The sequence below is a fragment of the Salmo trutta genome, chromosome 2 (genome assembly GCF_901001165.1).
Source record: "Salmo trutta chromosome 2, fSalTru1.1, whole genome shotgun sequence".
Classification (NCBI taxonomy): domain Eukaryota; kingdom Metazoa; phylum Chordata; class Actinopteri; order Salmoniformes; family Salmonidae; genus Salmo; species Salmo trutta.
The window spans coordinates 15,629,565-15,652,417 of record NC_042958.1 but is presented as its reverse complement, the minus strand read 5'-3'; the positions used below and the strand labels follow the sequence as shown (position 1 = coordinate 15,652,417).

Genomic DNA, 22,853 nt, shown 5'->3' with positions numbered 1-22,853 from the left:
CAGTAAAATATAACAATAGTATAGTCTACTCAAAATGCATTACAATCACTGGCTTAGGTTGCACATTAAAATACTTTGAATCACAACATCATAAGATGAAACAAATTATTTCTTCAATACCATCATAGTAGACTAGTACACATTTTAATAAAGCACTGTGAATTTACTTTATAACATAAGCCTACTCATTTTTTATATTGCGTGATGCCGCGGTAACAAATTGGTACGACCAAATCATGGGCTGGTGCCAGCAAATGAAAAACTGTAGCACCAGTACCAACTGGGCAAAATGTTAGTCTGGAGCCCTGCTACAAGGGGAATGTCCTCTGTATGGAAAAGTTGTAATATTGTGAAAAGAATGTTTACACGGCCAAATGCAGGGTATTGTGCACAACTCGCTATTCAGATAGGATGACATTTTTGAATTGATTTATTTGTATTCATTATCATTTGTTTTAGAATTATTATTGTATATCATTATTATTGTAGGCCTATTTATTAATCCAAACCAATTCTTTAAATATGAAAAATGAGTTGTTTCATTCCGTTGAGACTTTTGTTGGCTATATTAAGCTTGATCTGTCTTTTTAATTGTGTGCTCCGTATTTAGTTTAAGATGGGTTATAAGTAGGCCGTTGTAAAATAAATAGGCCATTGTAAAATAAATATCATTAGTCTATTGCGGTCATTTGTTGGGTATGGTAGGCACTATCCTTTCTTGGTAATTGCTGCAATATAGCCTGTCCAAAACTTTTGAGAAGGCTTAAACCAGTTCACAAGTGTTTTGTTCATTCTCTTGAGCCGCCTTCTCTTGCCAAATGTAGTTACAACTGTAATGTTGTGTTTGCCGCAATGAAACATGCTGCTTGTATTTTCCCTATAAACAATATCTTGACTTACACTACACAGTGCATTCAGAAAGTATTCAGACCCCTTGACTTCATCCACATTTTGTTATGTTACAGCCTTACTCTAAAATTTACGAAATAGTTTTTTCCCCCCTCATCAATCTACACACAATACATCATAGTGACAAGAAAAAACAGGTTTAGACATTTTGGCTAATTTATAAATAAAATAAACTGAAATAGTCACATTTACATAAGTATTCATAACTTTACTCAGTAGTTTGTTGAAGCACCTTTGGCAGCGATTACAGCCCCGAGTCTTCTTTGGTATGTTGTTACAAGCTTGGCACACCTGTATTTGGGGAGTTCCTCCCATTCTTCTCTGCGGATCCTCTCAAGCTCTGTCAAGTTGGATGGGGAGCATCGCTGCACAGCTATTTTCAGGTCTCTCGAGGAATGTTAGATCGGGTTCAAGAATGTAATTCCGGGCTCAGGCTGGGCCACTCAAGGACGGCAGGTAGCCTAGTGGTTAGAGCATTGGGCCAGTAACCGAAAGGTTGCTGGATCGAATCCCCGAGCTGACAAGGTAAAAATCTGTCGTTCTGCCCCTGAACAACCCACTGTTCTTCAGTAGGCCGTCATTGTAAATAAGAATTTGTTCTTAAAAAAAAAAAAATATATATATATATTTTAAAAAAAGGACATTCAGAGACTTGTCTCGAAGCCACCACTCCTGTGATGTCTTGGCTGTGTGCTTAGGGTCGTTGTCCTGTTGGAAGGTGAACCTTCGCCCCGGTCGGAGGTCAGAGCAGGTTTTCATCAAGGATCTCTCTGTTCATCTTTGCCTCAATCCTGACTAGTCTCCCAATCTCTGCCGCTGAAAAACATCCCCATATCATGATGCTGCCACCACCATGCTTCACCGCAGGGATGGTGTCAGGTTTCCTCCAGACGTGACGCTTGGCATTCAGGCCAAAGAGTTCAATATTGGTTTCATCAGACCAGAGAATCTTGTTTCTCATGATCCGAGAGTCCTTTAGGTGCCTTTTGGCAAACTCCAAGCAGGCTGTCATGTACCTTTTACTGAGGAGTAGCTTCCCTCTGGCCACTCTACCATAAATGCCTGCTTTGTGTAGTGCTGCAGAGATGGTTGTCCTTCTGGAAAGTTCTCCCATCTATACAGAGGAACTCTGGACCTCTGTCAGAGTGACCATCAGGTTCTTGGTCACCCCCCGACCAAGGCCCTTCTACCCCGATTGCTCAGTTTGGCCATGCGGCCAGCTCTAGGAAGAGTCTTGGTTGTTCCAAACTTCTTCCATTTAAGAATGATGGAGACCACTGTGTTCTTGGGGACCTTCAATGCTGCAAAAATGTTTTGGTACCCTCCCCCAGATCTGTGCCTCAACACAATCCTGTCTCAGAGCTCAACGGACAATTTCATTCGAGCTCATGGCTTGGTTTTTGCTCTGACATGCACCGTCAATTGTGGGGCCTTATATAGACAGGTGTGTGCCTTTCCAAATCATGTCCAATCAATTGAATTTACCACAGATGGACTCCAATCAAGTTGTAGAAACATCAAGGATGATTAACGGAAACAGGATGTACCTGAGCTCAATTTCAAAGGGTCCGAATACTAATGTAAAATAAGGTATTTCTGTTTTATTTTTAGTACATTTTCAAACACTTCTAAAAACCTGTTTTCGCTTTGTTATTATGGGGTATTGTGTGCAGATTGATCAGGGAAAAATGTTTATTTAATCCATTTTAGAATAAGGCTGTAAAGTAACAAAATGTGGAAAAGGGGAAGGGGTCTGAATACTTTTCCAATTCACTATTTAAGCCACACACGTTGCTGACAGGTGTATAAAATCGAGCAAACAGCCATGTAATCTCCATAGACAAACATTGGCAGTAGAATGACCTTACTGAAAAGCTCAGTGACATCCCAACAAGTCAGTTCGTCAAATTTCTGCCTTGCTAGAGCTGCCCTGGTCAACTAAGTGCTGTTATTGTGAAGTGGAAACTTCTTGGAGCAACAACAGCTCAGTCACAAAGAGGTAAGCCACAAAAGCTCACAGAACAGGACCGCCAAGTGCTGAAGCGTGTAGCGGATAAAAATCGTCTGTCCTCGGTTGCAACACTCACTACCAAGTTCCAAACTGCCTCTGGAAGCAACGTCAGCACAATAACTGTTCGTCGGGATCGTCATGAAATGTGTTTACAAAGCAGGCGAGCTACACACAATCCTAATATCACCATGCGCAATGCCAAGCGTCGGCTGGAGTGGTGTAAAGCTCACCACTATTGGACTCTGGATCAGTGGAAACGCGTTCTCTGGAGTGATAAATCACACTTCACTATCGGGCAGTCTGACAGACGAATCTGGGTTTGGCAGATTCCAGGAGAAGGCTACCTGCCTGAATGCATAGTGCCAACTGTAATATTTGGTGGAGGAGGAATAATGGTCTGGGATTGTTTTTCATGGTTCAGGCTAGAGGTCGACCGATTAAATCGGAATGGCCGATTAACTTCTCTAGGGTAGGGGGCAGTATTTTGACGTCCGGATGAAAGGCGTGCCCGTAGTAAACTGCCTGCTACTCAGGCTCAGAAGGTAGGATATGCATATTATTAGTAGATTTGGATAGAAAACACTCTGAAGTTTCTAAAACTGTTTGATTGATGTCTGTGAGTATAACAGAACTCATATGGCAGGCAAAAGCCTGAGAAAAATCCAACCAGGAAGTGTGGAAATCTGAGGTTTGTAGTTTTTCAAGTGATTGCCTATACAGTATACAGTGACTTAGGGTTCATTTTGCACTTCCTAAGGCTTCCACTAGATGTCAACAGTCTTTAGAACGTAGTTTCATGCTTCTACTGTGAATGGGGAGAGAATAAGAGGTCCTGGAAGTAGCTGACAGAGAAAATGACATGAGCTCAGTGGCGCGCACTTACGTGAGAGTTAGCTGTGTTCCTTTTCTTTTTTGAAGACAAAGGAATCATCCGGTTGGAATATTATGGAAGATTTATGATAAAAAACATCCTAAAGATTGATTCTATACATCGTTTGACATGTTTCTACAAACTGTAGTATAACTTTTTTGACTTTTCGTCTGGACTTAGTAAGCGCGTGCCTTACATTTGGAGTAGTGGACTAAACGCGCAAACAAAATGGAGGTATTTGGACATAAAGATGAACTTTATCGAAAAAAAAAAAAACATTTATTCTGGAACTGGGATTCCTGGGAGTGCATTCCGATGAAGATCATCAAAGGTAAGTGAATATTTATAATGTAATTTTTGTCATTTCTGTTGACTCCAAAATGGCGGGTATCTGTATGGCTTGTTTTGATATCTGAGCGCTGTACTCAGATTATTGCAAAATTTGCTTTTGCCGTAAAGCCTTTTTGAAATCGGACAATGTGGTTGGATTAACGAGAAGTGTATCTTTAAAATGGGATATAATAGTTGTATGTTTGAGAAATTTGAATTATGAGATTTTTGTTGTTTTGAATTTGCCGCCCTGCTATTTCACTGGCTGTTGAATAGTGTCCCGCGGTGGGACGCGTCCCACATACCCCAGAGAGGTTAAGAACACATTCTTATTTTCAATGACGGCCTAGGAACGGTGGGTTAACTGCCTAGTTCGGGGGCAGAACGACAGATTTTTACCTTGTCAGATCGGGGATTCGATCTTGCAACCTTCCGGTTACTAGTCCAATGCTCTAACCACCTGCCTTACATTGCACTCCACGAGGAGCCTGCATGGCAGGCTGACTACCTGTTATGCGAGTGCAGCAAGAAGCCAATGTAAGTTGCTAGCTAGCATTAAACTTACCTTATAAAAAACAATCAACCTTTACATAATCACTAGTTAACTACACATGGTTGATGATATTACTAGTTTATCTAGCGTGTCCTGCGTTGAATATAATCGATGCGGGTGCCTGTTAATTTCTCATCGAATCACAATCCTATTTCTCCAAACGGGTGATGATTTAACAAGCGCATTCGCGAAAAAAGCACTGTCGCTGCAACAATGTGTACCTAACCATAAACATCAATGCCTTTCTTTAAAATCAATACACAAGTATATATTTTTAAACATGCATATTTAGTTAATATTGCCTGCTAACATGACTTTCTTTTAACTAGGGAAATTGTGTCACTTCTCTTGCGTTCCGTGCAAGCAGTCAGGGTATATGCAGCAGTTTGGGCCGCCTGGCTCATTGAGAACTGTGTGAAGACCATTTATTCCTAACAAAGACCGTAATTAATTTGCCAGAATCGTACATAATTATGACATAACATTGAAGGTTGTACAATGTAACAGCAATATTTACACTTAGGGATGCCACTCGTTAGATAATATACAGAACGGTTCCGTATTTCACTGAAAGAATAAACATTTGGTTTTCAAAATTATAGTTAGATTTGACCATATTAATGACCTTAGGCTCGTATTTCTGTGTGTTATGTTATAATTAAGTCTATGATTTGATATTTGATAGAGCAGTCTGACTGAGCGGTGGTAGGCAGCAGCAGGCTCGTAAGCATTCTTTCAAACAGCACTTTCGTGCGTTTGCCAGCAGCTCTTCGTTGTGCTTCAAGCATTGAGCTGTTTAACTCCCGAGATTAGGCTGGTGTAACCGATGTGAAAAGCGGGGTGCGCGCTAATAGTGTTTCAATCGGTGACGGCACTCGCTGAGACCTTGAAGTAGTTGTTCCCCTTGCTCTGCAAGGGCCGAGGAATTTGCGGAGCAATGGATAACGATGCTTCGAGGGTGGCTGTTTTCGATGTGTTCCTGGTTCGAGCCCAGGTAGGGGCGAGGAGAGAGACGGAAGCTATACTGTTACACTGGCAATACTAAAGTGCCTATTAGAACATCCAATATTCAAAGGTATATGAAATACAAATGGTATAGAGAGAAATAGTCCTATAATTCCTAGAATAACTACAACCTAAAACTTCTTACCTGGGAATATTGAAGACTCATGTTAAAAGGAACCACCAGCTTTCATATGTTCTCATGTTCTGAGCAAGGAACTTTAACGTTAGCTTTTTTTACATGGCACATAATGCACTTTTACTTTCTTCTCCAACACTTTGTTTTTGCATTATTTAAACCAAATTGAACATGTTTCATTATTTATTTGAGGCTAAATTGATTTTATTCATGTATTATATTATGTTAAAATAAAAGTGTTCGTTCAGTATTGTTGTAATTGACATTATTACAAATAAAGACATTTTTAAAACAAAATCGGCAGATTAATCGGTATCGGCTTTTTTTTTTGGGGGGTATCGGCATTGAAAAATCATAATCGGTCGGCCTCTAGTTCAGGCTAGTGCCCCTTAGTTCCAGTGAAGGGAAATCTTTATGCTACAGCATACAATGACATTCTAGACGATTCTGTGCTTACAACTTTGTGGCAACATATTGGGGAAGGCTCTTTCCTGTTTCAGCATGACAATGCCCCCATGCACAAAGAGAGGTCCATACAGAAATGGTTTGTTGAGATTGGTGTGGAAGAACTTGACTGGCCTGCATAGAGCCCTGACCTCAACCTCATCGAACACCTTTGGGATGAATTGGAACGCCTACTGCAAGCCAGGCGTAATCGCCCAACATCAGTGGCCGACTTCACTAATACTCTTGTGGCTGAATGGAAGCAAGTCCCCGCAGCAATGTGTCAACATCTAGTGGAAAGCCTTCCCAGAAGAGTGGAGGCTGTTATAGCAGGAAAGGGGGAGCAACTCCATATGAATGCCCATGATTTTGGAATGAGATGTTCAACGAGCAGGTGTCCACATACTTTTGGTCAAGTAGCGTGCTTTTGATATTACCCTAATAAAGTTTAAAAACTTTTGTGAAGGTTTGGTGTGATGTGGCTATTAGCCTATTATACTGCAGGCCTATGATATGAAGGCAGTGGGCACATGTGCTCCAACTGACTTCGACAGTTGAACTTGAGATGAGGAAGAATGTTTTTAGGCCTACCAGTCCTATAACAATATAATGCTTATCTTTATAAAAAATATTCTAATTGAAAATGAATGAATTTGCCTCCTGTACACCTATATCTCTATAGCAGAGACAGTAGCCTATGTGACAAGTATAAAGAAATGCATGTCGGTGTCATAGCATGCCACCGGCATATCTCCATCTCTCTCGCTCTCTCTCTGGGGCTAGGCCTAAACTTCTATTCCTCTATATATATATATATATTTTTTTTAATATTAATATAATACAGTGGATGCCTAAGCCAATAGGCCTAAGCATGCAACGCCCTGATGCATTTAGTGCTCACATTTCATAGCAGCTGAACCGTGAAGTGGACAACTATTGTTTTAGGAAAGTAAAAACCAATAAAATAGGCTATACATTTTTGCATATTCTACAAATCGAAACAAGGAAGTGTTTTTGTAATTAGTTTTAAGGACACGTAAACGTGGCTCATTTGGCCAATATCCCTCGTTTATTGATGGCCTTGGCTGCGTTGGTGGACACTGGACGGCCTAATGGGTTACGCAAACAATGCATATGGTTGACCAGTAAACTTCTCAAATGTCCGATAAATTTAAATCTTCCCGGTCACTAGTGTGGCGCCAAAAACTCTGACACAAACACTCTCACACATTTAGCTACAGGTGAGGGGGAGGAAGGGAGAAGAAACATGGAGAGAGCCTATAGAACAGAGAATCACCTATAGATCCGGTAGAGGACAATGAAACGCAGACCGTGGGGGTAAGGACGACGCCGGATTGGCGCACATTCAACAATTATCAAATCTGTCATGATTGATGTATTGTAACAGGCCCACAACGTGGTTACTAAAGTCTGACTTGGATATACTTGCCGATTTTCCTGCATAACATTTAGAAGTTGTTCCTTTTCAAGTTTAGAAGTGACTGCTAAACGCCAACTCCCGTTCATATAAGCTGGTGGCATAGCTTGCATACAGAAATCAGTGGTGGTAGTCAAAGTGGTTTCTAACTGTAATGAAGTTGATTGGTGACGATGGCATGAACATGTTTTGGGGTTGAAATCCATACAAGCATTATACTACGATTTTTACCATAACATACTGCCTACAGAACAGGAGAGAGCCTATAAAACAGGAGACAGAAAGAGAGAAAGAGATAAGCTGTAAAGAGGAATGAAAGAGGACATGGTAGAAATAGAGAGAATAAAGAAGGCGAGAGAGAGAATAAGGGGAACAAATATGGTGATTATGAGGGATAGAGAAGAGAGAAGGATGCTAAGAGACATTTCTTGCAGCAAAAGGGAACTCCAAAGCATTGACTCAGTTGCCAAGCAACAGAACACAAGATGAAACGCACTTCAGTGTGTGTGTGTGCTGGTTTGTTTCTCTCTCACACACACACACACACACACACACACACACGAGTAGTGTAGTCCAGCAGGGTTCATAGCACTAACCCTCCTCTCCAACAGAGTCTAATACAAGAGCTACTAATAGCCTGTTCAACCCTCCTCCCTTCCCCTCTCCTCTCCTCTCCATCTATCCTCTCATGTGCTTTTCTGTTCCCTCCCTCCCCTTTAACCCCACCTTCTCTCCAGCGCTGAAGCTCAATACTCTCCAGTGATTTCTTCTCATCCTTTCCTCAGCTGCTTTAGGCAGCTCTCTACTTAGCCCACAGTCATCAGTCTTCACCACAACATTACGCAGCTGCTGACACTAAACACTGATAGAATTAGTAATGAAAGACAGTAAGGTAAGTGTGTGTGTGTCCTACCGGTGCCAGAGGGAGTAGAGGTGACTCCGTGACATGGCAGACTGCCGTTCCTCAGTAGGGAAGGAGACTTCTGGATCCCAACACTAACACCAACACCCAGCAGACCTCTCTCTCCTACTCTCTCTCCTCCACCGGACCGGCCTGGCAGAGCGCTGGTAGAGGAGGGGGACGGCGAGGCGGATGAGGTGGAGCAGAGAGAAGAGGAGGGGAGAGGTAGCGGTGCTGTGTGGTGCTCAGGTCCATCTGTAGCCTTGCCGTCCGGAACACTGAAGCAGGGTCCGTATCGGTTCCTCCAGTTTCCTCTCTTCTTCTTCACCCCTTCTTCTCCTCCTTCCCCCATACTTGGCCCAGAGGAGGAGCCAGCAGAGGAAGAGGAGGATGATGAGGGGCGTTTGTAGCCGGCTGTGGAAGCAACGTTCCCCGTCGGCTCGCTGTGAGAGTTCTCGTACAGTTTACCACCAGCTACGCCACCAGGAAGTGACATCATTGATCCGAAGGTGCTGAGCGAAGCCATGCCCTCCGAGGCCGTGACCTCACTGGGCTTCACTAGGCAACGGCTAAACGAGGGCGAAGAAAAGGAGTCCCCACCTCCGGAGCGTAGCGACGGATCAGAGAAGCCCAGGAAGTCAGATGTGGGAGGAGTCAAGGTGGAAGACGTCTTATTGGACAGCAGGAGAGCTGGGAGAGAGGGAGGAGAAGCTGTTTGGAGACTAAACACACACAAGCTAGGTTTCCAGCCAATTGGCGACAGATTTACATGCGAATATTCTAAAATATGCATAAAGAAAATATGCACATTTTCCCACCGTTGGTATTTCCAAACAGAATCAATGCGTGATGACAGTTATTTTTCGCTTAAGTTTTCATGTTCCGAATAAACATAGAAAAGTTCAATGTGTTTGCATCGCATTTTCAACTCTATCGATAGTTTTGTCACAAAAACTGTTCATTTAAATAGCAAATGTGCCTACTACTCTGGCACGTGCGATCTAATTAACAACAGTTTGCAGATCCAGTGAGGGTAGGCTAGTGTACAAGATGACTATTTACAGATCAAACAGCAGTCAGGCATGGATCATCATGTTACCAGAATAAGACCCTCAATATTTATCAGAAAGGAGCACCATCGACACCGTGCACTTTCACCACCCTGTGAAGTTCATCATTTATTTCATCTGTAGCCTAATAAACTGCATGCTTTCCTGAGTCGTAGGAGGAGGACCACACACTATATCGTCGTATGACTCCAAGTTTACTTCCATATGATGGTTATTATATCAATATTTGTGCATAAAGGCGGTTCCACCGTCAATTCTCACATTTATTTTACCCCCACAAGAAGACCCCACCATGTTGAACAAACAAATTATCTGTCGGGATTTATAAAATGACACCGAAAATTCCTGTATCCATCACAGCTGTAGTTATTTTGTTGATACATAACTGTGGTTGGAAAGGTGGTTACACACACACTGAGATAAGATAGTTATTTTTTGCTTTCTTCCCTCAGTCTCCTGAACTGTGACACTGTTTCCCCACTAGATGCCACTTACAACACGTCAGACCTCCAGACTTGACCCCTCGAGGCTGACACACACACACACACACACACACACACACACACACACACACACACACACACACGCGCGCTGCCACAGGGGGCCGAGTTCAAGGGACACTCATGGCGTCTGAGCGCTTTAGTGTGTGTGCGTGGCGAAGCACACAGATTACAGCAGCCAGGGTCTAGCCAGGGAGACTTATCTTGGCCATACGCTAACTAACTCTGGCACTCTGGACAACATACAACAACTGTCAGACACAGGCACGCCACAAACATGCGGACGTAAACAGTGCATCAATCTCACCTTGATGAAAGGTTCCAGTGGAGGAGGCGGCAGTGGAGGAGGTTGCCGTAGTGACCACAGCAGAGGGGAGGGGCTTCCCAGGTGTGAGGGACTTGCGTCCGCGCTGAACACCAATCCCTTGGCTAATGCTCTTCTTGCCCGGTTTGACTTCCGACCCCGGTTTGCCTTCTGACCCTGTGGGGGGGCTGTCCTTTAAACCCCCGGAGTGCACTGGCACTTCCTGGAAGTTGGCGGTGGTGAAACGGGCAGCGCTGTCATCCAATCGCTTTTGAGAGGAAGCGGGCATAGAGGAGACTCCCCCACCACTGCTGCTGCTGCTGTTGTAACTCTGAGAGAGGGATGAGGAGAGGACAGAAGAGGAGAAGAGACGAGAGGAGGAAGGGGAGTATGAGAGGTCAGTCCTGCATAATGCCTAACAGAGCTAGTCAATGTTCATTTGACATTAAACCCACAGAGTGAGACGGAGAGACAGAGAAAGAAAGAGAGAGGGAGGAGAGGAGGAGTGAGCTCACCTTGTCTGAGGCAAGCATGAGAGTTGAAGCGAGGGAAGGGGAGAGCTCTAGAGTCTTCTTGTGTTTGGGTTTGTGTCTCTCCCTCTCTTTGTGTTTCTGAGGAGAGAAAGAAGGAATGGATGAGCGTTACGGAAGGACAAGAAAGCAGAGGATTAGACAGATGAGTGTCTGGGTTGCTCTGGTCCCAAACCTTTGGCACTGCTTCTGAAAGAGAAAATGAGAGCGAAAGAGAAGAGAAAGAGAAAACTGATCTTCAATTCACAGCCCCAGTCTGAGGTGAAAGGATAGTTATACTGCAACGAATATAAGAAAAAAATTAAAGTGCTTAAGACAGAAAAAAGAGATTAAAATCTACAGACATTTGGTTTTCTGTCTTCTTGGTGAGAGATTCTACCCAACCAGAGCCATGGTCTAAACACCTTAGAACTCAATTTACACCCTTAGCTACACACACCCTCACTCCTCTCACCCCACAGAGCCACACCACTGGCAGGTGTGAAAATATGCAGTGATCCTGTGAGACAACATGAGACTTAACATGCTACCGACAGACAGCACCATGACAACCATCGACCCTGGCCCCAGCATCCCTCTATCTTTCCCCCTTTTCTCTCCACCAAGCCTCTCTCTACCTCAATCCCTCTGTTGTCCTCCTGTCTTTTTCTTCCCTGTAGCTCCCAGGGTGTGTCAAGGCTGGTAGGTCATTGTAGCTAACTATACATGTGTGTGTGTTTTTAACAGGGTAGGTTCCTGGGGATTCCCTTGTTGTTTCTCATTAACATTCCAGCGGTAGGTGTTGATGGACAGAGTTAGGCTGAGAGGGTCAAATGTCCAAACACACACACACACACACACACACACACACACACACACACACACACACACACACACACACACACACACACATCCACACATCCACTTTGCACACTTGGAGACTCCCTCCTTATCAGAGCTGGAGACACTGAGGAAAAAAGGGAGGGAGGGAAGAGGAAAACAGGGTAAATAATCCACCCCATCCTGGCAGGAATTCCCTTGGGCAGTTTCCTGCAGGCCCTCTGACCAGCCGGTGTGTGTGTGTTTCTTGCAGACTGTATGAGCGGCCTGTGGAAGGAGAGGCTTTTAGCCCCTTGTTATTTGGCTGCAGGGTTTGGAAATAGGTAGGTGCGCGCACACACAGACACACAGATCTGAGCCTTCTGACCCCTGACCCTGGAATGTGTAGGGGGTAGGAGGGAGGGGGATGGGTCCTCTTGCTAATGCAAATCAGGCTGTGTGACAAAAGCCAGGGCAAGGAAGGGAACTAGACAAATGTGTTAACTCTGCTTTTTTCCACACGCACACACACACCATCATCAATGCTTCATTAAAAGTATCACCCCAAAAAAACGGAGTTACAGGTTAACGCATGAGTCCTATTCCAGTTGACTGGCCATGTAATACAGGAGAATGCTCAAGGCACTCACATACTACATGGTATCGTGACAATGTTAGCTAAAAACTCAAGATCTTGAAAATATAAAGTTCAGAAAATCAAATTGGCTTTTGCAGTCCAAAAAAGAACACAATAAAAAAACGACCTACAACTGAAATACAAAAAAAGCAGGCAATGGACTACAGCCACATTATCCAATCAGAAAAACACAATCAGGTGAAGCGACAAGGAGTGAGTCAATCGGGTGAGGGAAAGACTGATGGAGTGGGTGACTTCCCCTAATGTCATAAAAGAAGAGGATACATGGCCAGAGACCATGGTCCTGTTCATACACCTTAAAAAGGTGAGCTCAGAAACATGACATCAAAGATAGTGGAGCAACATCCTGCTTACAGCCATTAACAACTAAATTCTTATCGACCGAGACTCATATTTATTGGCTCTACTCATTCCGGGCCCTCCCTCACTTGAGGTGATACCCAACAGAGTCATTCTCTGCAGTTTAAATGTTTATTGTTGATTTTTGGAAGCAGGAACTCCCCATACCGTAAACAAAGATGTCATATGCCTGGGTCTACCTTTAACCATGCACTTTCCTTTTTTCCTTCCTATATGTAATCACTGATCTAATATGGTTGGATAGGTGATTACACCTACAATGTCATGTCAGATCAGTGGTAACTAAGGAAGGAAGGATGCATGTGTAAGGTATTAGAACAGGCCCATTGCCAGAATAGAGAATCGATGATGCTGGACAGAAAACCATACGCACTCTGACACAGTCGTGGCGTAGTTGGCTGAGTGTATGTCACTAACAGGACCGTGACTGATTAACTCTGACTGGTTTATAAAGTGTTGGTTTGAGACCGAGATCCCTGGTGTCTCACATGATCATTCTAAGGACCTAGGACAAGGGTGTCAAACACATTTTTTCCCCAGAGGGCCGCATGTACATTATATATATTTCTTCACTGTTAATATGAAAACAAAACGTGCTCTATCCATCACTTTGTAATGTTTGATGCTCCCTTACTGTCTAGATTTTGCTTCGATGACTGTTAGCAAGTTGGATAGAGGAGACTATAAATGTAGGTCCATTATAATTTCTACACAGTTTCAAATTGGATTTTGGCATTTCAATGTTGATCGAGATCTTTTTTCCCTGGGGGAAAAATAAATACACTGAACATCTAAAACTTTTCACCGGTAGTGTGTACACACACACACATCAAAAGAAAGAACACACCTACTCATTCAAGGGTTTTTCTTTATTTTTACTATTTTATACATTGTAGAATAATAGTGAAGACATCACAACTATGAAATAACACATATGGAATCATGTAGTAACCAAAAAAGTGTTAAACAAATTAAAATATATTTTATATCTTAGATTCTTCAAATAGCCACTCTGACTTGATGACAACTTTGCACAGTCTTGGCATTCTCTCAACCAGCTTCACCTGGAATGCTTTTCCAACAGTCTTGAAGGAGTTCCCACATGTGCTGAGCACTTGTTGGCTGCTTCTCCTTCACTCTGCGGTCCAACTCATCCCAAACCACCTTAATTGGGTTGAGGTCAGGTGATTGTGGAGGCCAGGTCATCTGATGCAGCACTCCATCACTCTCCTTGGTCAAATAGCCCTTCCACAGCCTGGGGTGTGTTTTGGGTCATTGTCCTGTTGAAAAACAAATGATAGTCCCACAAAGCCAAAACCAAATGGGATGGCATATCGCTGCAGAATGCTGTGGTAGCCATGTGGGGTAAGTGTGCATTGAAGTCTAAATAAAATCAGACTGTCACCAGAAAAGCACCCCCACATAATCACACCTCCTCCTCCCTGCTTCACGGTGGGAACAACACAAAGACACGTAGGTTGGAACCAGAAATCTCAAATATGGACTCCTCAGACCAAAGGACAGATTTCCACCGGTCTAATGTCCATTGCTCGTGTTTCTTGGCCCAAGCAAGTCTCTTCAAAATTGGTGTCCTTTAGTAGTGGTTTCTTTGCAGTAATTCGACCATGAAGGTCTGATTCACGCAGTCTCCTCTGAACAGTTGATGTTGAGAAGTGTCTGTTACTTGAACTCTGAGAAGCATTTATTTGAGCTGCAATTTCTGAGGCTGGTAACTAATGAACTTATCCTCTGCAGTAGAGGTAACTATGGGTCTTCCGTTCCTGTGGCTGTCCTCATGAGAGCCAGTTTCATCATAGCGCTTCATGGTTTTTGCGACTGCACTTGAAGAAACTTTCAAAGTTCTTGACATTTTCTGGATTCACTGACCTTCATGTCTTAAAGTAATGATGGACTGTCGCTTCTCTTTGCTTATTTGAGGTGTTCTTGCCATAATATGGATTTGGTATTTTACCAAATAGCGCCATCTTCTGTATACCACCCCTACCTTGTCACAACACAACTGACTGGCTCAAATGCATTAAGGAAAGAAATTCCACAAATTAACTTTAACAAGGAATACCTGTTAATTGAAATGCAATCCAGGTGACTAGCTCATGAAGCTGGTTGACAGAAGGCCAAGAGTGTACAAAGCAGTCATCAAGGCAAAGGTGTGGCTACTTTGAAGAATCTCAAATATAAAATATATTTTGATTTGTTTAACACTTTTTTGGTCACTACATGATAGTTTTTCTATATACCAAATCTGGAGTCAACCTGACGTATTTATTTTTTAATTTAACCACTAGGCTACCAGCTGCGCCAAAATGGTTCATGAGAAGAATATCTTTCAAGTATTTTTAGCTAGCATATGTCCTAACGTGCATCTGTTAGGTATATTTGAATGCACCATTTTTTTTTAAATCAAAACCATTAGACTGATGTAGAGTGAGGTATGGTTCATGAGAAGATGATTGCAGATAATTTTGAGCAATAGCGTTACATATTCAAACAGTGAGTTGTTAATAGTTTTTTTTTTTTTTGATATCAATACTAAATTCCGTGTGGTTCATTTTAGGGACGTCCATGATAGCTATGACAAGTTTCAAGTTGATAGGCCACTATGGAAAGTTTAAATGGACACATACCTTTTCTATTTTTTTGCCATCTTTTGACCAATCACTTAGCTTTTCTCAAACTAAGTTAAGACATGTACCATGGGCCTACATACTGGTGTCATTTGGTCCTAGTGTTCATGAGAATGTATTTTAGCTTCGCTGTGAACCCCTAAATATGTTTGACATCCCTGACTTAAGACATAAACTCACTCAAGCCAACTAAATTAGCTAGAGCATTTCTATCCTTAGCTGTGTCTCTGTGCTGTGTGTAGTTCCCTCTGTCTACTGTGTGTGTGTGTGTGTGTGTGTGTGTGTGTGTGTGTGTGTGTGTGTGTGTGTGTGTGTGTGTGTGTGTGTGTGTGTGTGTGTGTGTGTGTGTGTGTTTGCTGTGTCCTTCACAGTCACGTAGAAATAAAGATACTAGATGTTGGGGCCACCTTACCTTGTCTTGGTGGTCAAGGAGTTTATCCGAACACTGAGAGGAAGAGTCACTAAGGCTCTGAGCCCTACTACCTCGGGCCCTGCTCCTTCGCTAAAAGGTAGAGAGGAACTTCACGTTACTAGAGTAGACCCAAGCTATATAAATACATGAAAGCTAAAAAAAATAAAAAAATAAATAAATACTAAAAAGTAGACGGACAGAAGACCTAAGTTAAATAAAGACCAAATTAATAAACTAGATTTACCACCAATCTATTCAATGAAAACAAACGTTGAGCTAGACCCATTCTTGTCTACTGTAAGAAAACATGAATTGAGCCTCCCGAGTGGCGCAGCTGTCTAAGGCACGGCATCGCAGTGCTGGAGGAGTCACTACAGATACGGATCCGATCCCGGGCTGTGTCGCAGCCGGCCGCTACCGGGAGACCCATGAGGCGGCGCACAATTGGCCCTGTGTTTTCTGGGTTGGGGGAGGGTTTGGCCGGCTGGGATGTCCATGTACCCATCGCTCTCTAGCGACTCCTTGTGGGGGCCGGGCGCATGCACGCTAACGTCGGTTGTCAGCTGTCAGTGTTTCCTCCGACACATTGGTGAGCTGGCTTCCGGGTTAAGCGGGCAGTGTGTCAAGAAGCAGTGCGGCTTGGCGGGGTCGTGTTTCGGAGGACGCATGGCTCTCGACCTTCGCCTCTCCCGAGTCCTTACGGGAGTTGCAGCGAGCTCATGAAGCCTAATTACATCAGACCATACAAAGCCATTCCACAGGTTCAATAGAACTACAAGCATTTATTTTAGTGCGTGTGTGTGCTGAGCAATTATTGCTTTTTGAGGATGGTTCGGGTTCCGGTTCAGTTATTAAAAAATAAATTGAGGTTTTCGATTTAGTGTAGTTGTTTTTTTTTTGTTTTTTTTTTTACATTAAATGCATTATGAAATAATGACATTAAAATGATTTGAGCTTTTCAATGGAAATTCCAAAGCAAAAAATGGTCAACATTCAATTGACAAAACATTGAAAACATTCCATTGTCTCCGTCTGGTCCACATTGGGTAGACATCAATAGAAAAAGAGGAAATTACAATGAAATAATAAATATTTCAGTTGTGTATATTACTTAGCTTTTATTTGATGACTATTATTTTTCATTCCTTAAATGCATCATCTCATCTCTGCTCAGGCAGTAGCAGCCAGACAACCAACCATCTAACGTTATCTCTGTGTCCCCTTCTGGTATGGTCTATGACCAATTTAGCTAGGCAAGTAGCTAGCTGGCTATAACTAGTAGCTGCCTAAGTAAGCTGAAGAGCTGTCTGACAAAATAATTTTACCAGTTCTTCAAAGTACATAAAGCATACTTTCAAGACTGCTGATTACCAACTACTACAACTATCATTCAAGCAGAACTACCTCTATCCCTCTTGTCGTTGTGTTTATTCCTCTCCCATGCAGTCTGTGTGTAGGCTATGCGTCTCTGTCCAAGCCGGGAAAGAACAGGCGCAATGGATTATGGTCATTGTAGTTAATTACCATGTTTCTCCTCTGAACTAGGTAGAATATTTGCCTAATGAAAAATACAACTCCCTTCAGCCCAGCATCCCACATAGTTCTTGATTTAATTTCTCATGTGAATTTGATTTCTCAATACATAATTGTGCGTTGAATTCACCCGCCCCAAAAAACGGAATGGAAATCAAGTAATTGAACCGACGTCGGTCAATTAGTTGTTTAATAACCCGGGGGGGGAAAGTGTGTGTGTATTTCCCCCCTGACGGATGGTAGGGGTGGAGCACAAAATCTGCAACACAGCAGGGGCTCTCGCTCCAAAGAGCTCTGAGTGAGTGAAAGAGGTAAAGAGAGAGGGAGAAAGTATATGTAAGTGAAAGCATTTATACGGTGTCTGTGTGGAATGGTGTGTACTTATGTGAATTGGAAAGCATCTCTTTGCCCACTTGTAACCCTAACCCCAGTACCCCTCACCCTCTCCTAGCCCCCAAATTCTAAGCCAGCATGGGTTTAGCACACAGAGAGCAGGGGGTGGAGGGGACAAAAGGCCTGGGAGGCAATGCTGATTAGATGGGGGTTGATGGGAGAGGGAGACAGTGGGCTGGAGGGGAGAGAGGGGTGGGGGAGAGAGGGGTGGGGGGGAGAAGTGCTGGAAAGGGGGAAAGAGAGGAGAGGGGTGAAAAAGGAGAGAGGGAATGGGTTGATGGTTGGAGGGAGACAGAAAGGGGCTAGAGGAGGTTGAGACGAATGGATGGCTCCAATTTCAGCAGTTGTAATTGGCAGAGGAGAAGAATGTCAAGTCATTTAAGAAAGGAAAGGTATTCCCCAGTGTGTGTGTGTCCATGGCGTGGAGTGCCAGTGTGTGTGTCCATGGCGTGGAGTGCCAGTGTGTGTGTGTGTCCATGGCGTGGAGTGCCAGTGTGTGTGTGTGTCCATGGCATGGAGTGCCAGTGTGTGTAGGGGAAGTGCAGGCCTTCAAAAAGCTTACAGTTTTTGTTCTGACAGACAGAGGGTTGGGAAGCAAAACTAGATTCCAGGTTTTTGAGGTAAGAACCCTCTTCTTCCCCCAGCACAGTAAGAACGTTAGAAAAGTGAGACAGAATACAGAGACAGAATACAGAGACAGAATACAGAGACAGAATACAGAGACAGAATACAGAGACAGAGAGAGAGACAGAGAGAGAGACAGAGAGAGAGACAGAGAGAGAGACAGAGAGAGAGAGAGAGATCTTACCAGTTTGCTGTAGTGGTACTTGCAGTAGCCACAGTACTTGACGTTGTCTGCGTCCGACCCCTGCTCCTCACACAACAACCCAGCAAACTGGGCACTGAAGAGAGAGAATATGTATCAAGAGAGAGAAGGGGATAGAGAGAAAAGTGAAAGGAGAAGACATAAGAGACAAAAGATGATATACACTGAGTGTACAAAACATTAGGAGGAATGTGATTGTGACTAGGACTTGATGCAGTGGTAAATATGATTGATTTATCCATGACATCTGTATGTTTCTGCAATTGAAATGTCGGTGTGTCTACGTCAAAACGTTTTCTTTTATGGTGAGTCTATGTCTGTAAGTTGTTACAGTATGTCTGATATTTGTCTCAAAACATTGTCCCCTCCGCTGCTGTCTTGGTTGGACCAAGTCTCTCTTGAAAAATAGATTTTATCTCAATAAGACTAATCTGGATAAATAAAGGTTAAAGAATAATAATTAGGAGGTCCTGCTCTTTCTATGGCAGACTGAGCAGGTGAATCCAGGTGAAAGCTATTATCCCTCATTGATGGAACTTGTCCACTAGATGAAGGGGTGGAGACAGGTGAAATAAGGATTTATAAGCCTTGAGACAATTCAGACATGGATTGAGTATATGTGCCATTCAGAAGGTGAATGGGCAAGACAAAAGATTGTGCCTTGGAACAGGGGTATGGTAGTAGGTTCCAGGCGCACCGGTTCGAGTGTATCAAGAACTGCAATGCTGCTGGGTTTTACACGCTTAACAGTTTCCTGTGTGCATCAAGAATGATCCACCACCCAAAGGACATCCAGCCAACTTACAGGAAGCATTGGAGTCAACATGGGCCAGCATTCCTGTAGAACGCTTTCGACACCTTGTAGAGTCCACGCCTCAACGAATTGAGGCTGTTCTAAGGGCAAGGGGGGACTCAATATCAGGAAGGTGTTTGTAATGTTTTGTACAGTCAGTGTATATTACATACAAATTGTAGGTATTTGAATGAAGCTAACAATGTAAACATGCGTTAATAAAGATGTAGGTATTTGAATGTGGCTCTGGCTCACCATGTGACATGGAAGGCTTGTCGACAGCCATGTTTGTTACAGGTCATGCAGGCTCCGGTGGCAGCTTTACTCTCTCTGCCCTGGTCCTCACAGATATAACACTTCTACACACACACACACACACACAGAGGAAAAAACAGTCACACACAGAAATGTAGGGACAAAAACAGACAGAGTGAAGTGTGTGTACCTTGTTGTAGCGATCGTGGGGTACAGACTGCAGAACGATGGGTTCCATGGTGGAGACATTAGCAAACTCCACTTCTGGGATGTAGAGGGCACACACCACATGGGCCCAACCTATAAAACACACAGAGAACAAACATCAGCACACACACTATTACCTATTCAAACACACACCACTTGGACCCAACCTGCACAAGGAGGGTAGAAACAAACAAAATCCCTTTCCATTTCAATCGTGTTAGTGGGAAAGGGAAAGGAAGCTGATGAACTAGAGCAGGAATGGGCAGTGGGCCAGTTGAATGACAAGTCAGATGGTGGTGAATAGTATCTCCCTCCCTCTGTTCTCTCTCTTTTCCAGGAACAACAATAAGATTCAACTTACAGTTGAACCCCTGCCCTGCCTTTGACCTAGCCGGGGGGGACACACGGGGGATGAGAGGGGGAGGAGAAGAGGGGGAGGAGGAAGAGGGTGTAAAAGGGATGTTGTTTTGAAGTCCCTCCAAGAATCTGGCAGAGGACTATAAAACAGGGCCATAAAACCATACAGTCTCAATACACACAAACAGAAATTTGCATCCTGCAGCACTAATTCCAAAAAGTTTTGGGACACTGTAAAGTCCATGGAGAAAAAGACCACCTCTTCTCAGCTGCCCACTGCACTGAGGCTAGGAAACACTCACCACCGATAAATCCACGATAAGCGAGAATTTCAATAAGCATTTCTCTACGGCTGGCCACGCTTTCCACCTGGCTACCCCAACCCTGGCCAACAGCTCTGCATCCCCGCAGTAACTGGCACAAGCCCCCTTGCTTCTCCTTCACCCAAATCCAGACAGCTGAAGTCCTGAAAGAGCTGCAGAATCTGGATCCATACAAATCAGCTGGGCTAGACAATCTGGACCCTATTTTCCTAAAATTATCCGCCGCCATTGTTGCAACCCCTATTACTAGCCTGTTCAACCTCTCTTTCGTATCGTCTGAGATTCCTAAAGATTGGAAAGCAGCCGCCGTCATCCCCCTCTTCAAAGGGGGAATCACTCTAGACCCAAACTGTTACAGACCTATATCTATCCTGCCCTGCCTTTCTAAAGTCTTCGAAAGCTAAGTGAACAAACAGATCACCGACCATCTCGAATCCCACCGTACCTTCTCCGCGAAACAATCTGGTTTCCGAGCTGGTCACGGGTGCACCTCAGTCACGCTCAAGGGCCTAAATGATATCATAACCACCATCAATAAAAAACAGTACTGTGCAGCCGTCTTCATCGACCTGGCCAAGGCTTTCGACTCTGTCAATCACCGTATTCTTATCGGCAGACACAACAGCCTTAGTTTCTTGAATGGCTGCCTCACCTGGTTCACTAGCTACTTCTCAGACAGAGTTAAGTGCGTCAAATCGGGGGGCCTGTTGTCCGGACCTCTGGCAGTCTCTATGGGGGTACCACAGGGTTAAATTCTCGGGCCGACTCTTTTCTCTGTATATATCAATGATGTTGCTCTTGCTGCGGGTGATTCTTTGATCCAGCTCTACGCAGACGACACCATTCTGTATACATCTGGCCCTTCTTTTGACACTGTGTTAACAAACCTCCAAACGAGCTTCAATGCCATACAACACTCCTTCCGTGGCCTCCAACTGCTCTTAAATGCTAGTAAAACTAAATGCATGCTCTTCAACCGATCGCTACCCGCACCCACCCGCCTAGCATCACTAATCTGGACGGTTCTGACTTAGAATATGTGGACAACTATAAATACCTAGGTGTCTGGCTAGACTGTAAACTCTCCTTCCAGACTCATTAAGCATCTCCAATCCAAAATGAAATCTAGAATTGGCTTCCTATTTCACAACAAAGCCGCCTTCACTCATGCTGCCAAACATACCCTCGTAAAACTGACTATCCTGCCGATCCTTGACTTCAGCGATGTCATTTACAAAATAGCTTCCAACACTCTACTCAGCAAATTGGATGCAGTCTATCACAGTGCCATCCGTTTTGTCACAAAATCCCCATATACTATTGCGACCTGTATGCTCTCGTTGGCTGGTCCTCGCTACATATTCGTCGCCAAACCCACCGGCTAGGTAAAGCTCCGCCTTATCTCAGCTCACTGGTCACGATAACAACACACACCCGTAGCACACGCTCCAGCAGGTTTTATTTTTCTATTTTACCTTTATTTAACCAGGTAGGCCAGTTGAGAACAAGTTCTCATTTACAACTGCGACCTGGCCAAGATAAAGCAAAGCAGTGCGACAAAATCAACAACACAGAGTTACACATGGGATAAACAAATGTACAGTCAATAACACAATAGAAAATCTGTATACAGTGTGTGCAAATGAAGTAAGGAGGTAAGGCAATAAATAGGCCATAGTGGCAAAGTAATTATAATTTAGCAATCGACACTGGAGTGATAGATGTGCAGATGAAGATGTGCAAGTAGAAATACTGGTGTACAAAAGAGCAGAAAAAACATAAATAAGCAAATATGGGGATGAGGTAGGTAGGTAGGTAGGTGGTTGGATGGATGGGCTATTTACAGATGATCGGTAAGCTGTGATCGGTAAGCTGCTCTGACAGCCGATGCTTGAAGTTAGTGAGGGAGATATAAGTCTCCAACTTCATTGATTTTTGCAATTCGTTCCAGTCATTGGCAGCAGAGAACTGGAAGGAAAGGTGGCCAAAGCAGGTGTTGGCTTTGGGGATGACCAGTGGGGCGGCAGCGTAGCCTAGTGGTTAGAGCGTTGGACTAGTAACTGAAAGGTTGCAAGATCAAATCCCTGAGTTGACAAGGTACATACATATCTGTCGTTCTGCCTAGGCCGTTATTGGAAACCTAGGCCGTTATTGGAAATAAGAATTTGTTCTTAACTGACTTGCCTAGTTAAATAAAGGTGAAATAAAAAAGCATGGATGCACACAAGCTACTTGTTACTTTGCAAACTACAGGTAGAAACATTGTACAGTTGGCTAAACATATAGTGAGC

The 22,853-nt window shown here is 43.6% G+C and overlaps 1 protein-coding gene across 3 annotated transcripts in view; it reads right to left on the bottom strand.

Annotated features, from left to right (window-relative positions):
* Positions 1-22,853, bottom strand: part of mllt10 (MLLT10 histone lysine methyltransferase DOT1L cofactor) — a gene marked incomplete at its 3' end in the record, with an annotated part of 66,661 nt that overhangs the window by 17,284 nt on the left and 26,524 nt on the right. For 2 of the 3 annotated variants that reach the window (XM_029696480.1, XM_029696492.1), the window contains 7 exon segments: positions 8,611-9,288; positions 10,476-10,803; positions 10,988-11,083; positions 15,876-15,965; positions 18,610-18,703; positions 19,676-19,779; positions 19,866-19,975. In XM_029696480.1, coding sequence (XP_029552340.1) covers positions 8,611-9,288; positions 10,476-10,803; positions 10,988-11,083; positions 15,876-15,965; positions 18,610-18,703; positions 19,676-19,779; positions 19,866-19,975 — 1,500 coding nt within the window. 3 annotated transcript variants of the gene reach the window in all.